General features: G+C 42.7%; 1 protein-coding gene across 1 annotated transcript in view; it reads left to right on the forward strand.

The window, feature by feature from the left end:
• LMO1 (LIM domain only 1) overlaps positions 1–15,570 on the forward strand; it is a 44,070-nt gene that overhangs the window by 14,776 nt on the left and 13,724 nt on the right. The window contains exon 2 of the mRNA XM_089663872.1: positions 11,906–12,031. Coding sequence (XP_089519998.1) covers positions 11,906–12,031 — 126 coding nt within the window. The remainder of the gene's footprint in view (positions 1–11,905; positions 12,032–15,570) is intronic.

The following is a 15,570-nucleotide window of genomic DNA, read 5'->3' on the forward strand; positions in this document are numbered from 1 at the left end:
CAGGCCCGGCTATGAGGGAGGGATTGCCCAGGCCCGGTTATGAGGGAGGGATTGCCCAGGCCCGGTTATGGGGGAGGGATTGCCCAGGCCCGGTTATGGGGGAGGGATTGCCCAGGCCCGGTTATGGGGGAGGGATTGCCCAGGCCCGGTTATGGGGGAGGGATTGCCCAGGCCCGGTTATGAGGGAGGGTTTGCATTTGATGAATCTGGAGAGAATCCCTTTAAAGTTTCGGGATTTGGCCTGGCTCTTGTTCCATGGCAGACTCTACGTGAAGGGCAACCTGAAGCATCGCTCTGCGGAGAACCGTGGTTGTCCAGGAGTGGAGTGTGGTGGGGTGGAGGAGTGGAGTGCGGTGGGGTGGAGGAGTGGAGTGCGGTGAGGGGGAGGAGTGGAGTGCGGTGGGGCGGAGGAGTGGAGTGCGGTGGGGCGGAGGAGTGGAGTGCGGTGGGGTGGAGGAGTGTAGTGCGGTGGGGCGGAGGAGTGGAGTGCGGTGGGGCGGAGGAGTGTAGTGTGGTGGAGTGGAGGAGACGATGGACCATTTCTTGCTTCAGTGCCCCTTCAATATAGAAGTCTACAAGCGGGTGGGTGGGGCTCTGGGGATCCCTTTCCTTTCCCGCTTGAGTTACGCGGAGTGGTCTTACGGTGCCTTTCAGACTCTCCGGGACTTTGATTTTGAGACACTTTTTCTAGTTAGCTTAGCAGTCCGTTACTACACGTGGAATGCACGGTGTCAGGTTTCCTCCTGCTGAGGTGGTGGTGAACAACATTCTGGGTGAGGTTGGGAAGATTCGGGGTCTTGAGAAGGACAGGTGGGGGCCGGGAGCCTGGACAAAGGCGTGGAGGAATGTCAGGTCCCCGTAGCTGCTGTCTGTCAGTCTCTGGGGGCGTGGCTTCTCTTTCTGTCCTTTCACGTCCCCTAGATTTTTAGAACATCAGATTTTTGGAAAGGCGGCATGCATGGGATCGATGTATGGGATGAATGTGTGGGATCAATGTATGGGATGAATGTTTCATCGTTTCGTAGCCTGAGGGCGGGGCTTAGGTGACGGGTTTGTTAAGATGCAATATAAAGATGATGATACTAGAATATGATTGGTTCTGTTTTGTTGTTTTCCGGAAAAAAACAAAAAAGTTTGTTTTATATGCTGAAGTAGCTGTTTTTCGTTGATTATATATATAAATAGATGGAAATATTTTGAGGATCTCCTTAGGAGATCCAAAAATATTTCCATCCAAGGAGATCCTCAAAATATTTCCATCTATGGAGACCCAAAAAATATTTCCATCTATGGAGACCCTCAAAATATTTCCATCTAAGGAGATCCAAAAATATTTCCATCTTAGATGGAAATATTTTTGGGGTCTCCATAGATGGAAATATTTTTGGGGTCTCCATAGAAGGAAATATTTTTGGGGTCTCCATAGATGGAAATATTTTTTGGGTCTCCATAGATGGAAATATTTTGAGGGTCTCCATAGATGGAAATATTTTGAGGGTCTCCATAGATGGAAATATTTTTTGGGTCTCCATAGATGGAAATATTTTTTGGGTCTCCATAGATGGAAATATTTTTTGGGTCTCCATAGATGGAAATATTTTGAGGGTCTCCATAGATGGAAATATTTTTTGGGTCTCCATAGATGGAAATATTTTGAGGGTCTCCATAGATGGAAATATTTTGAGGGTCTCCATAGATGGAAATATTTTTTGGGTCTCCATAGATGGAAATATTTTGAGGGTCTCCATAGATGGAAATATTTTGAGGGTCTCCATAGATGGAAATATTTTGAGGGTCTCCATAGATGGAAATATTTTGAGGGTCTCCATAGATGGAAATATTTTTGGGGTCTCCATAGATGGAAATATTTTGGTTCTGTATAACGCGCCCCCCATAGTTTGTGAGGGTGTTGTGTCCCGGTTTGGCCTGTTAGCGGCGCCCCCATTGGTCGGTCACACACATGACAATGGTTTACATTCAGTGACACCAGCAGCGGCTCATTTTCCATCTCCGGCTTTTCAATTAGCGCGGCGTCCTGCGTCTCGCTCCATCGGATGGCGATCCCGGCGTTGGTAATAATCACAGATTTGCAGTCACCGGCGGCCTCCAAGGTGCTTCAGACCCATCCCCCCCCCCCCCACAGCCCCCATCCCCCCCCCCAGCTCTTATCAAGAGAGAAAGAGAAGAAAAACATAGTTAATCCTCTTGCAATATATTACTGACCCCGCATCGGCACCGAGGTCAGCGCAGCGCCACAAACAGATTGGAAGCTGTAATTGCCTTGGCAGGAAACACCCCCCAGTGAGGGAATGATTGTCGGCGGATTCTTCCGGTTTCATTCGGTTTTTGGTGGCGATTATTCTACAAGAAGGACGTCAGAATCCGGCGTTTGGTGATTGTTTGCGGCGTCTCCCCCGAGGGGGGAAAAGATCTCCGGAGTCGCAGGGTTTGTTTTCACCCAAATTGTGTATTTAAAATCTCCATAGATGGAAATATTTTTGGGGTCTCCACAGATGGAAATATTTTTGGGGTCTCCACAGATTAAAATATTTTGAGGGTCTCCATAGATGGAAATATTTTTGGGGTCTCCACAGATGAAAATATTTTGGGATCTCCATAGATGGAAATATTTTTGGGGTCTCTACAGATGGAAACATTTTTGGGGTCTCCATAGATGGAAATATTTTTGGGGTCTCCATAGAAGAAAATATTTTTGGGGTCTCCAGAGATGGAAACATTTTTGGGGTCTCCATAGATGGAAATATTTTTGGGGTCTCCATAGAAGAAAATATTTTTGGGGTCTCCAGAGATGGAAATATTTTTGGGGTCTCCTTAGATGGAAATATTTTGAGGGTCTCCATAGAAGAAAATATTTTTGGGGTCTCCAGAGATGGAAATATTTTTGGGGTCTCCTTAGATGGAAATATTTTGAGGGTCTCCATAGATGAAAATATTTTGAGGGTCTCCATAGATGGAAATATTTTTGGGGTCTCCTTAGATGGAAATATTTTGAGGGTCTCCATAGATGGAAATATTTGTGGGGTCTCCATAGATGGAAATATTTTGAGGGTCTCCATAGATGGAAATATTTTTGGGGTCTCCATAGATGGAAATATTTTTGGGGTCTCCATAGATGAAAATATTTTGAGGGTCTCCATAGATGGAAATATTTTTGGGGTCTCCTTAGATGGAAATATTTTGAGGGTCTCCATAGATGGAAATATTTGTGGGGTCTCCATAGATGGAAATATTTTGAGGGTCTCCATAGATGGAAATATTTTTGGGGTCTCCATAGATGGAAATATTTTTGGGGTCTCCATAGATGAAAATATTTTGAGGGTCTCCATAGATGGAAATATTTTTGGGGTCTCCATAGATGGAAATATTTTGAGGGTCTCTATAGATGGAAATATTTTTGGGGTCTCCATAGATGGAAATATTTGTGGGGTCTCCACAGATGGAAATATTTTTGGGGTCTCCACAAATGGAAACATTTTTGGGGTCTCCACAGATGGAAATATTTTTGGGGTCTCCATAGAAGAAAATATTTTTGGGGTCTCCATAGATGGAAATATTTTTGGGGTCTCCATAGATGAAAATATTTTGAGGGTCTCCATAGATGGAAATATTTTTGGGGTCTCCATAGATGGAAATATTTTGAGGGTCTCTATAGATGGAAATATTTTTGGGGTCTCCATAGATGGAAATATTTGTGGGGTCTCCACAGATGGAAATATTTTTGGGGTCTCCACAAATGGAAACATTTTTGGGGTCTCCACAGATGGAAATATTTTTGGGGTCTCCATAGAAGAAAATATTTTTGGGGTCTTCAGAGATGGAAATATTTTTGGGGTCTCCATAGATGGAAATATTTTTGGGGTCTCCTTAGATGGAAATATTTTGGGGTCCCCATAGATAGAAATATTTTGAGGGTCTCCACAGATGGAAATATTTTTGGGGTCTCCATAGATGGAAATATTTTGAGGGTCTCCTTAGATGGAAATATTTTGGGGTCCCCATAGATAGAAATATTTTTGGGGTCTCTATAGATGGAAATATTTTTGGGGTCTCCACAGATGGAAATATTTTTGGGGTCTCCATAGCTGGAAATATTTCTGGGGTCTTGGTGGCGGGGGGCGGGCACAGCAGTTATTTTGTACACAAGGACGACATATAAATTCCGCGTTTGGCGATTGTTTGCGGCGTCTCCCCCGACGGAGGAAAAAGAAAAAAAAAAAAGCTTTCCGGAATCGCAGTTTTTCTTGTTTTTCTCCCATATTGTGTGTTTAAAATGTCTGAACGTTGTATTTCTTCACATAAAAACAAGAGCGCGGCGGGCGGGGCCAGGCGGACGGCGGGACTGACAGCGCGCTTCGGGGGCTGCGATACCTTTTAATGGGATATTATATCATTTATACAACGCACTGTATTCCTGGGCGCCAAGGACTCGCTCTCTCGGGTGCCGGACACGGGGGGGGGGGGGGGGGCGGGGACCCTTGTCCCCTCCCCCCCCCCGGAATGGCGAGTCGCTCGGCGCTCTCTGAAGCCGGCGGTGTAATTATAGAGAACAAACGGGGAGCTTAGAGAGAGAAATCTCCGGGGATGCAGTTCACTCTGCGGTCACTGGGAGGCGCTGCGAAGGCAGCTGATCCAAATTACTGATGGTTTCCCCCCTTTCGCATTAGAGTCCCCCCCCATCACATCAGAGTTTCCCCTTTATGTTAGAGTCCCCCCCCCTTCAGATCAGAGTACCCCTTTAAACCAGAGTCCCCCTTTCGCATCAGAGTCACCCCTTCATGTCAAAGTCTCCCCTTTTCATCAGAGACCCCCCCCCCCCTCCCTGTTTGCATCAAAGTCACCCCTCCATTTCAGAGTCACCTCCATCCCATCACATCGGAGTCTCCTGTCACATTAGAGTCCACCCTTCACCACAGAGGCCTTCATCACAGAGCCCCCCCAGTCACACAGTCTCCGTCCCATCACAGAGTCCTCTAATTACACAGCCCCCCCATCACAGAGTCCTCCAATCACACAGTCCCCCCCCCATTATACAGAACCCTCCAATCACACAGTCCCCCCCATATTACAGGGCCCCGCAATCACACAGCCCCCCCCATATTACAGGGCCCCGCAATCACACAGCCCCCCCATATTACAGGGCCCCGCAATCACACAGCCCCCCCCATATGACAGGGCCCCGCAATCACACAGCCCCCCCATATTACAGGGCCCCGCAATCACACAGCCCCCCCCCCATATTACAGGGCCCCGCAATCACACAGCCCCCCCATATTACAGGGCCCCGCAATCACACAGTCCCCCCCATATTACAGGGCCCCGCAATCACACAGTCCTCCCCCATATTACAGGGCCCCGCAATCACACAGTCCCCCCCATATTACAGGGCCCCGCAATCACACAGTCTCCCCCATATTACAGGGTCCCGCAATCACACAGTCCCCCCCATATTACAGGGCCCCGCAATCACACAGTCCCCCCCATATTACAGGGTCCCGCAATCACACAGTCCCCCCATATTACAGGGCCCCGCAATCACACAGCCCCCCATATTACAGGGCCCCGCAATCACACAGCCCCCCACATATTACAGGGTCCCGCAATCACACAGTCCCCCCCATATTACAGGGCCCCGCAATCACACAGTCCCCCCCATATTACAGGGTCCCGCAATCACACAGCCCCCCACATATTACAGGGTCCCGCAATCACACAGTCCCCCCACATATTACAGGGCCCCGCAATCACACAGTCCCCCCCATATTACAGGGCCCCGCAATCACACAGTCCCCCCCATATTACAGGGCCCCGCAATCACACAGCCCCCCCCCATATTACAGGGCCCCGCAATCACACAGTCCCCCCCATATTACAGGGCCCCGCAATCACACAGTCTCCCCCATATTACAGGGCCCCGCAATCACACAGTCCCCCCATATTACAGGGCCCCGCAATCACACAGTCTCCCCCCATATTACAGGGTCCCGCAATCACACAGTCCCCCCCATATTACAGGGCCCCGCAATCACACAGTCCCCCATATTACAGGGCCCCGCAATCACACAGTCCCCCCATATTACAGGGGCCCCGCAATCACACAGTCCCCCCATATTACAGGGCCCCGCAATCACACAATCCCCCCCATATTACAGGGCCCCGCAATCACACAGTCCCCCCCCATATTACAGGGCCCCGCAATCACACAAATCCCTCAATCACTTTCTATACCAAAGAGGAAGGTCAGCAAGACGAAAGGAGGGAGCGAATCCCCCCAATGGGGACACAAACAGCGATAAACCGAATTCAGTCCAATCCGCAGAGCACCCTCAGCCTGCGCGGATATCGATGGACAGATCGTCCAACACACCAGCAGATTCCAGATTCATCGAGGTTCCATTATTAGGTGCCAGGAAAAGTGCAAACATAGGGCCGTGGCGGAGATACTGGGGGGGGGGGGGGGGGGGATGTTTATTTAGCCCTTTTCCTGGCAGTTTACATGATTGCACTTTGTAATGGAACCTCAATAACTCCGGAATCTGGAAGTTTCATCTGCTGGAGTTCCGGATATCTGTCTGGTCTTTGGTTTTGCTGAAATGGTAACAAAATAGAAATAAATAATCGGAGATGAATGATATAGATTAGATACAAAGTAACAACGTCACCTCCTATCCTCCATCCCCCGCCTGATCGATGTCTATAAACAATGTTACTTTGTATCTCTCCATGTCCCGTCTGATCGATGTTTATAAAACAATGTTACTTTGTATCTCATATCTCCCGTCTGATCGATGTTTATAAACAATGTTACTTTGTATCTCTATCTCCCGTCTGATCGATGTCTATAAACAATGTTACTTTGTATCTCTCCATCCCCCGTCTGATCGATGTTTATAAACAATGTTACTTTGTATCTCTCTATCCCGTCTGATCGATGTTTATAAACAATGTTACTTTGTATCTCTCTATCGCCCGTCTGATCGATGTTTATAAACAATGTTACTTTGTATCTCTCTATCCCGTCTGATCGATGTTTATAAACAATGTTACTTTGTATCTCTATCTCCCGTCTGATCGATGTTTATAAACAATGTTACTTTGTATCTCTCCATCTCCCATCTGATCGATGTTTATAAACAATGTTACTTTGTATCTCTATCGCCCGTCTGATCGATGTTTATAAACAATGTTACTTTGTATCTCTCCATCTCCCATCTGATCGATGTTTATAAACAATGTTACTTTGTATCTCCATCCCCCGTCTGATCGATGTTTATAAACAATGTTACTTTGTATCTCTCTGTCTCCCGTCTGATCGATGTCTATAAACAATGTTACTTTGTATCTCTCCATCCCCCGTCTGATCGATGTTTATAAACAATGTTACTTTGTATCTCTCCATCTCCCGTCTGATCGATGTTTATAAACAATGTTACTTTGTATCTCCATCTCCCGTCTGATCGATGTTTATAAACAATGTTACTTTGTATCTCTCTATCCCCCGTCTGATCGATGTTTATAAACAATGTTACTTTGTATCTCTCCATCCCCCGTCTGATCGATGTTTATAAACAATGTTACTTTGTATCTCTCCATCTCCCGTCTGATCGATGTCTATAAACAATGTTACTTTGTATCTCTCCATCTCCCATCTGATCGATGTTTATAAACAATGTTACTTTGTATCTCTATCTCCCGTCTGATCGATGTTTATAAACAATGTTACTTTGTATCTCTCTATCTCCCGTCTGATCGATGTTTATAAACAATGTTACTTTGTATCTCTATCTCCCGTCTGATCGATGTTTATAAACAATGTTACTTTGTATCTCTCCATCTCCCATCTGATCGATGTTTATAAACAATGTTACTTTGTATCTCTATCGCCCGTCTGATCGATGTTTATAAACAATGTTACTTTGTATCTCTCCATCTCCCATCTGATCGATGTTTATAAACAATGTTACTTTGTATCTCCATCCCCCGTCTGATCGATGTTTATAAACAATGTTACTTTGTATCTCTCTGTCTCCCGTCTGATCGATGTCTATAAACAATGTTACTTTGTATCTCTCCATCCCCCGTCTGATCGATGTTTATAAACAATGTTACTTTGTATCTCTCCATCTCCCGTCTGATCGATGTTTATAAACAATGTTACTTTGTATCTCTCTATCCCCCGTCTGATCGATGTTTATAAACAATGTTACTTTGTATCTCTCTATCCCCCGTCTGATCGATGTTTATAAACAATGTTACTTTGTATCCCTCTATCTCCCGCCTGATCGATGTTTATAAACAATGTTACTTTGTATCTCCATCTCCCGTCTGATCGATGTTTATAAACAATGTTACTTTGTATCTCTCTATCCCCCGTCTGATCGATGTTTATAAACAATGTTACTTTGTATCTCTCCATCCCCCGTCTGATCGATGTTTATAAACAATGTTACTTTGTATCTCTCCATCTCCCGTCTGATCGATGTCTATAAACAATGTTACTTTGTATCTCTCCATCTCCCATCTGATCGATGTTTATAAACAATGTTACTTTGTATCTCTATCTCCCGTCTGATCGATGTTTATAAACAATGTTACTTTGTATCTCTCTATCTCCCGTCTGATCGATGTTTATAAACAATGTTACTTTGTATCTCTATCTCCCGTCTGATCGATGTTTATAAACAATGTTACTTTGTATCTCTCCATCCCCCGTCTGATCGATGTTTATAAACAATGTTACTTTGTATCTCTCTATCTCCCGTCTGATCGATGTTTATAAACAATGTTACTTTGTATCTCTATCCCCCGTCCGATCGATGTTTATAAACAATGTTACTTTGTATCTCTCCATCTTCCGTCTGATCGATGTTTATAAACAATGTTACTTTGTATCTCTCCATCTTCCGTCTGATCGATGTTTATAAACAATGTTACTTTGTATCTCTCTATCTCCCGTCTGATCGATGTTTATAAACAATGTTACTTTGTATCTCTCTATCCCGTCTGATCGATGTTTATAAACAATGTTACTTTGTATCTCTATCTCCCGTCTGATCGATGTTTATAAACAATGTTACTTTGTATCTCTCCATCTCCCGTCTGATCGATGTCTATAAACAATGTTACTTTGTATCTCCATCTCCCGTCTGATCGATGTTTATAAACAATGTTACTTTGTATCTCTCCATCTCCCGTCTGATCGATGTTTATAAACAATGTTACTTTGTATCTCCATCTCCCGTCTGATCGATGTTTATAAACAATGTTACTTTGTATCTCCATCTCCCGTCTGATCGATGTTTATAAACAATGTTACTTTGTATCTCCATCTCCCGTCTGATCGATGTTTATAAACAATGTTACTTTGTATCTCTCCATCTCCCGTCTGATCGATGTTTATAAACAATGATACTTTGTATCTCGATCTCCCGTCTGATCGATGTTTATAAACAATGTTACTTTGTATCTCTCTATCTCCCGTCTGATCGATGTTTATAAACAATGTTACTTTGTATCTCTCTATCTCCCATCTGATCGATGTTTATAAACAATGTTACTTTGTATCTCTCTATCTCCCATCTGATCGATGTTTATAAACAATGTTACTTTGTATCTCTCTATCTCCCGTCTGATCGATGTTTATAAACAATGTTACTTTGTATCTCTCTATCCCCCGTCTGATCGATGTTTATAAACAATGTTACTTTGTATCTCTATCGCCCGTCTGATCGATGTTTATAAACAATGTTACTTTGTATCTCTCCATCTCCCATCTGATCGATGTTTATAAACAATGTTACTTTGTATCTCTCTATCTCCCATCTGATCGATGTTTATAAACAATGTTACTTTGTATCTCTATCTCCCGGCTGATCGATGTTTATAAACAATGTTACTTTGTATCTCTCTATCTCCCGGCTGATCGATGTTTATAAACATTGTTACTTTGTATCTCTATCTCCCGTCTGATCGATGTTTATAAACAATGTTACTTTGTATCTCTCTATCCCCCGTCTGATCGATGTTTATAAACAATGTTACTTTGTATCTCTCCATCCCCCGTCTGATCGATGTTTATAAACAATGTTACTTTGTATCTCTATCACCCGTCTGATCGATGTTTATAAACAATGTTACTTTGTATCTCTATCGCCCGTCTGATCGATGTTTATAAACAATGTTACTTTGTATATCTCCATCTCCCGTCTGATCGATGTTTATAAACAATGTTACTTTGTATATCTCCATCTCCCGTCTGATCGATGTTTATAAACAATGTTACTTTGTATCTCTATCACCCGTCTGATCGATGTTTATAAACAATGTTACTTTGTATCTCTATCGCCCGTCTGATCGATGTTTATAAACAATGTTACTTTGTATATCTCCATCTCCCGTCTGATCGATGTTTATAAACAATGTTACTTTGTATCTCTCTATCTCCCGTCTAATCGATGTTTATAAACAATGTTACTTTGTATCTCTATCTCCCGTCCGATCGATGTTTATAAACAATGTTACTTTGTATCTCTATCTCCCGTCTGATCGATGTTTATAAACAATGTTACTTTGTATCTCTCCATCTCCCGTCTGATCGATGTTTATAAACAATGTTACTTTGTATGGTAAAAAAAATCTGAAGAATATATTTAAAAAATATATATTTTTAAAAATAAATAATTTTTAAATATATTCTTCAGATTAATTTTTAACATACAAAAAGGTCATTATAACATATATTTGTAAATGTGTTCCAAAAATGTAGATTTGTGTTTGTAAAAGACATGCAGTGAATTTGAAATGTATTTTTTAAATATTTTTCATATATTTTGTAATAAAAACGCATTTCAGCGCGCGGTGTATATTTATGTATTGAAATATATTGAATATGACCAAAATTGTAGCATTTCAAATATATTTTTCTTCCATGTGGGTAGCCCCGCCTACTTCTGCCACCTCTGTCTCCAAGGGCGGAGATATGGGGGCGGGGCGGGGCGGGGGAGGGGTCAGGGTTTCTGGAAGGTTCATATTGATGTCTGCATCCCATTTGTAGGAAATGAGAAATCCCATCAGTGGGGACACAAAAACCGAATGGGGGTAGGGCAGTGGCAGACTGACAACTCATGGGGCCCCCCGGGCAATAGGGGTTCATGGGGCCCCTGTGTCCTTGCCCACACCCAAAAAATCCTATGAAAGGTACAAGGGGCATCTCATGGGGCCCCCTACTGATCCCGGGCCCTCGGGCAGTGCCTGAGTTCCCCAACCCCTGACAACGTTTTCATTGCGGTCCATGGTTTCAGGACAAAGTGACAACCCCCCCCTTTTCCCCCTATAGGTGTCATAGGGCCAGGACGACGCCCATGTGACAGGGTGACAACACAGGAACCAAAATTCAGAAACATGGAAAGGGTGTTGTCACCCTATAACAGGAGGTGTTCAGGCAAAGTCCCTCTTGGAAGGATCACCAGGAGCCAAAGTTTAATCCGCTTATTATTTTCCCTCCATTTCCATTGCATCCCTTATTTTCGTTCCAATGATGTCATCACTGGGTCCCTGTGCTTCTCTAGGCAATGCAGGCAGATCATGGCTGGTGGGGGAGGGGCCGGCAGGGGGGCTGTACATAGCTTCCTGAAAACATCCCAGCCACCCCCCCTCCGGCCTCAGTACTCCTCAGTCCTGATGCAAGCAGTGGGAGTAGTTTTGCAAAGATCAAAATGCCTTGATGGGCGGGGTCGGTCTGGAGGAGTGGGTGTTCCTAGGCATAGGTAACGCCCACATGGGATGCCGAGCCTCTGTGGGTGGGTGTGGGTTTTGTTCAGACGTGGAGTGATGTGCGGTGTCTGTGATGTCATTGCCGCGAGATCTCATTGGTGTGTCTGTTTGGCAGGCTCTTCGGAACCACAGGGAACTGCGCCGCCTGCAGCAAGCTCATCCCCGCCTTCGAAATGGTCATGCGGGCCAGAGACAACGTCTACCACCTGGACTGCTTCGCCTGTCAGCTCTGCAACCAGAGGTGAGACGCTCTGCAGAGCATCGCTCTGTCCGCTTACATCCCTACAGAGAGATATGCTGCAGATTATTCCTTCTAGAGATCTGCAGAACATCGCTCCCGTCCTGACAGATCCATATAGAGATATGCTGCAGATTATTCCTTCTACAGATCTGCAGAGCATCGCTCCCATCTCCCGTCCTGACAGACCCATATAGATATATGCTGCAGATTATTCCTTCTACAGATCTGCAGAGCATCGCTCCCATCTCCCGTCCTGACAGATCCATATTGATATATTCTGCAGATTATTCCTTCTAGAGATCTGCAGAACATCGCTCCCATCTCCCGTCCTGACAGATCCCTACAGAGAGATATGCTGCAGATTATTCCTTCTAGAGATCTGCAGAACATCGCTCCCATCCCCCTGACCGATCCATATAGAGATATGCTGCAGATTATTCCTTCTACAGATCTGCAGAGCATCGCTCCCATCCCCCGTCCTGACCGATCCATATAGATATATTCTGCAGATTATTCCTTCTAGAGATCTGCAGAACATCGCTCCCATCTCCCCTCCTGACAGATCCATATTGATATATTCTGCAGATTATTCCTTCTAGAGATCTGCAGAACATCGCTCCCTCCCATCCTGACAGATCCATATAGATATATTCTGCAGATTATTCCTTCTACAGATCTGCAGAACATCGCTCCCTCCCATCCTGACAGATCCATATTGATATATTCTGCAGATTATTCCTTCTAGAGATCTGCAGAACATCGCTCCCATCTCCCATCCTGACAGATCCATATAGATATATTCTGCAGATTATTCCTTCTAGATATCTGCAGAGCATCGCTCCCATCTCCCGTCCTGACAGATCCATATTGATATATTCTGCAGATTATTCCTTCTAGAGATCTGCAGAGCATCGCTCCCATCTCCCGTCCTGACAGATCCATATAGATATATTCTGCAGATTATTCCTTCTACAGATCTGCAGAACATCGCTCCCGTCCTGACAGATCCATATAGAGATATGCTGCAGATTATTCCTTCTACAGATCTGCAGAGCATCGCTCCCATCCCCCTGACCGATCCATATAGATATATGCTGCAGATTATTCCTTCTACAGATCTGCAGAGCATTGCTCCCATCTCCCGTCCTGACAGATCCATATAGATATATTCTGCAGATTATTCCTTCTAGAGATCTGCAGAGCATCGCTCCCATCTCCCATCCTGACAGATCCATATAGATATATTCTGCAGATTATTCTTTCTAGAGATCTGCAGAACATCGCTCCCTCCCATCCTGACAGATCCATATAGATATATTCTGCAGATTATTCCGTCTACAGATCTGCAGAACATCGCTCCCATCTCCCGTCCTGACAGATCCATATTGATATATTCTGCAGATTATTCCTTCTACAGATCTGCAGAGCATCGCTCCCATCTCCCCTCCTGACAGATCCATATTGATATAGTCTGCAGATTATTCCTTCTAGAGATCTGCAGAACATCGCTCCCTCCCATCCTGACAGATCCATATAGATATATTCTGCAGATTATTCCTTCTAGATATCTGCAGAGCATCGCTCCCATCTCCCGTCCTGACAGATCCATATAGATATATTCTGAAGATTATTCCTTCTAGAGATCTGCAGAACATCACTCCCATGTCCCCTCCTGACAGATCCATATTGATATATTCTGCAGATTATCCCACTACTGACCTCTCTAGAGATCTGCAGAACGTCGCTCCATCCCCACCTGACAGATCCATTTCTTTGGGGGTAGTTTATTTTTTTGTGTTTTCTTCGTATTATGTTTTTTTTTTAAGCTTTCTGTGACCGTTATTTATTTTCTGTCCCCTTTCAGATTTTATTTGTGTTTTGTTTTATTTCTATAAAGGAAAAAAAAATGAAAACGCAAATAAAATTTGAAAGGGGACAGAAAATAAATAACGGTCACAGAAAGCTTAAAAAAAAAACATAATACGAAGAAAACACAAAAAAATAAACTACCCCCAAAAAAATCTAAATAAGGGGAAAAATTGTTTTTTGGGGTTTTTTTTGTTTTTGTTTTTTGGGGGGTTTTTTTTGTTTTTGTTTTTTGGGGGTTTCTTTTTTGTTTTTTTTGTTTGTTTTTTTTACTCACATCTTGTAAAATTGAGAATTTCTGCGTTCGGTGACATGGTTGGGGGTGACTCGTCCTGACAAAATCTCTCCTCATTATCCCTATTATTTTCATTGGTTTTTTTCCTAAATAAAATAAAAAATAAAAATTGAAAGGGGACAGAACATAAATACCGGCCACAAAAAGGTTAAAAAAAAAAACCCATAATACGAAGAACACACAAATAAAAAAAAAAAACTACCCCCCAAAAAAAATCTAAATAAGGGGAAAAATTATTTTTGGGGATTTTTTTGTTTTTGTTTTTTGGGGTTTTTTTTTTTACTCAAATCTTGTAAAATTTCTGCTTTTGTGGCATAATCTGTAAAATCGGTTATGCTGGAATCATCCCTAGTCAGGAACAAAATATGTTTGTCCTGTATGTCACACTTACCATCTCTGCTTGGAATTTTCTAGTCTTTAGCACAAAAAAAATCTAAATAAGGTAAAAAATTGTTTTTTGGGGATTTTTTTGTTTTCGTTTTTTTTTTTGGGGGGGGGGTTGTTTTTTTTTTTTTTTACTCTCATCTTGTAAAATTGAGAATTTCTGCTTTCAGTGACATGGTTGGGGGTGACTTGTCCTTGTGACAAAAACTCTCCTCATTATCCCTATTATTTATTTATTTTTTTCTTTTATAGAAATAAAACAAAACGCAAATAAAAATTGAAAGGGGACAGAACATAAATACCGGTCACAAAAAGGTTAAAAAAAACATAATACGAAGAACACACAAAAAAAACTACCCCCCAAAAAAATCTAAATAAGGGGAAAATTTGTCTTTTGAGGGTTTTTTTTTTTTTTTTTTTTGGGGTTTTTTTTTTTTTTTTTACTCAAATCTTTTAAAACTGAGAATTTCTGCTTTCAAAACGCAAATAAAAATTGAAAGGGGACAGAACATAAATACCGGTCACAAAAAGGTTAAAAAAAACATAATACGAAGAACACAAAAAAAAAACTACCCCCCCAAAAAAATCTAAATAAGGGGAAAATTTGTCTTTTGAGGGGTTTTTTTTTTTTTTTTTTTTTCGGGGTTTTTTTTTTTTTTTTTTACTCAAATCTTTTAAAACTGAGAATTTCTGCTTTCAAAACGCAAATAAAAATTGAAAGGGGACAGAACATAAATAACGGTCACAAAAAGGATAAAAAAAAAAACAGAAAATGAAGAACACACAAAAAAAAGAAAAACTACCCTCCCAAAAAAATCTAAATAAGGGGGAAAATTGTCTTTTGGGGTTTTTTTGTTTTTTTACTCAAATCTTGTAAAATTGAGAATTTCTGCTTTCAGTGACATGGTTGGGGGTGTGACAAAATCTCTCCTCATTATCCCTATTATTTTCATTGTTTTTTTCCTAAATAAAATAAAAATTGAAAGGGGACAGA

This window comes from Staurois parvus, unplaced genomic scaffold (genome assembly GCF_062004578.1).
Source record: "Staurois parvus isolate SC_StPar_1 unplaced genomic scaffold, SC_StPar_1.0 ptg001794l, whole genome shotgun sequence".
In the NCBI taxonomy this organism is placed as follows: Eukaryota; Metazoa; Chordata; class Amphibia; order Anura; family Ranidae; genus Staurois; species Staurois parvus.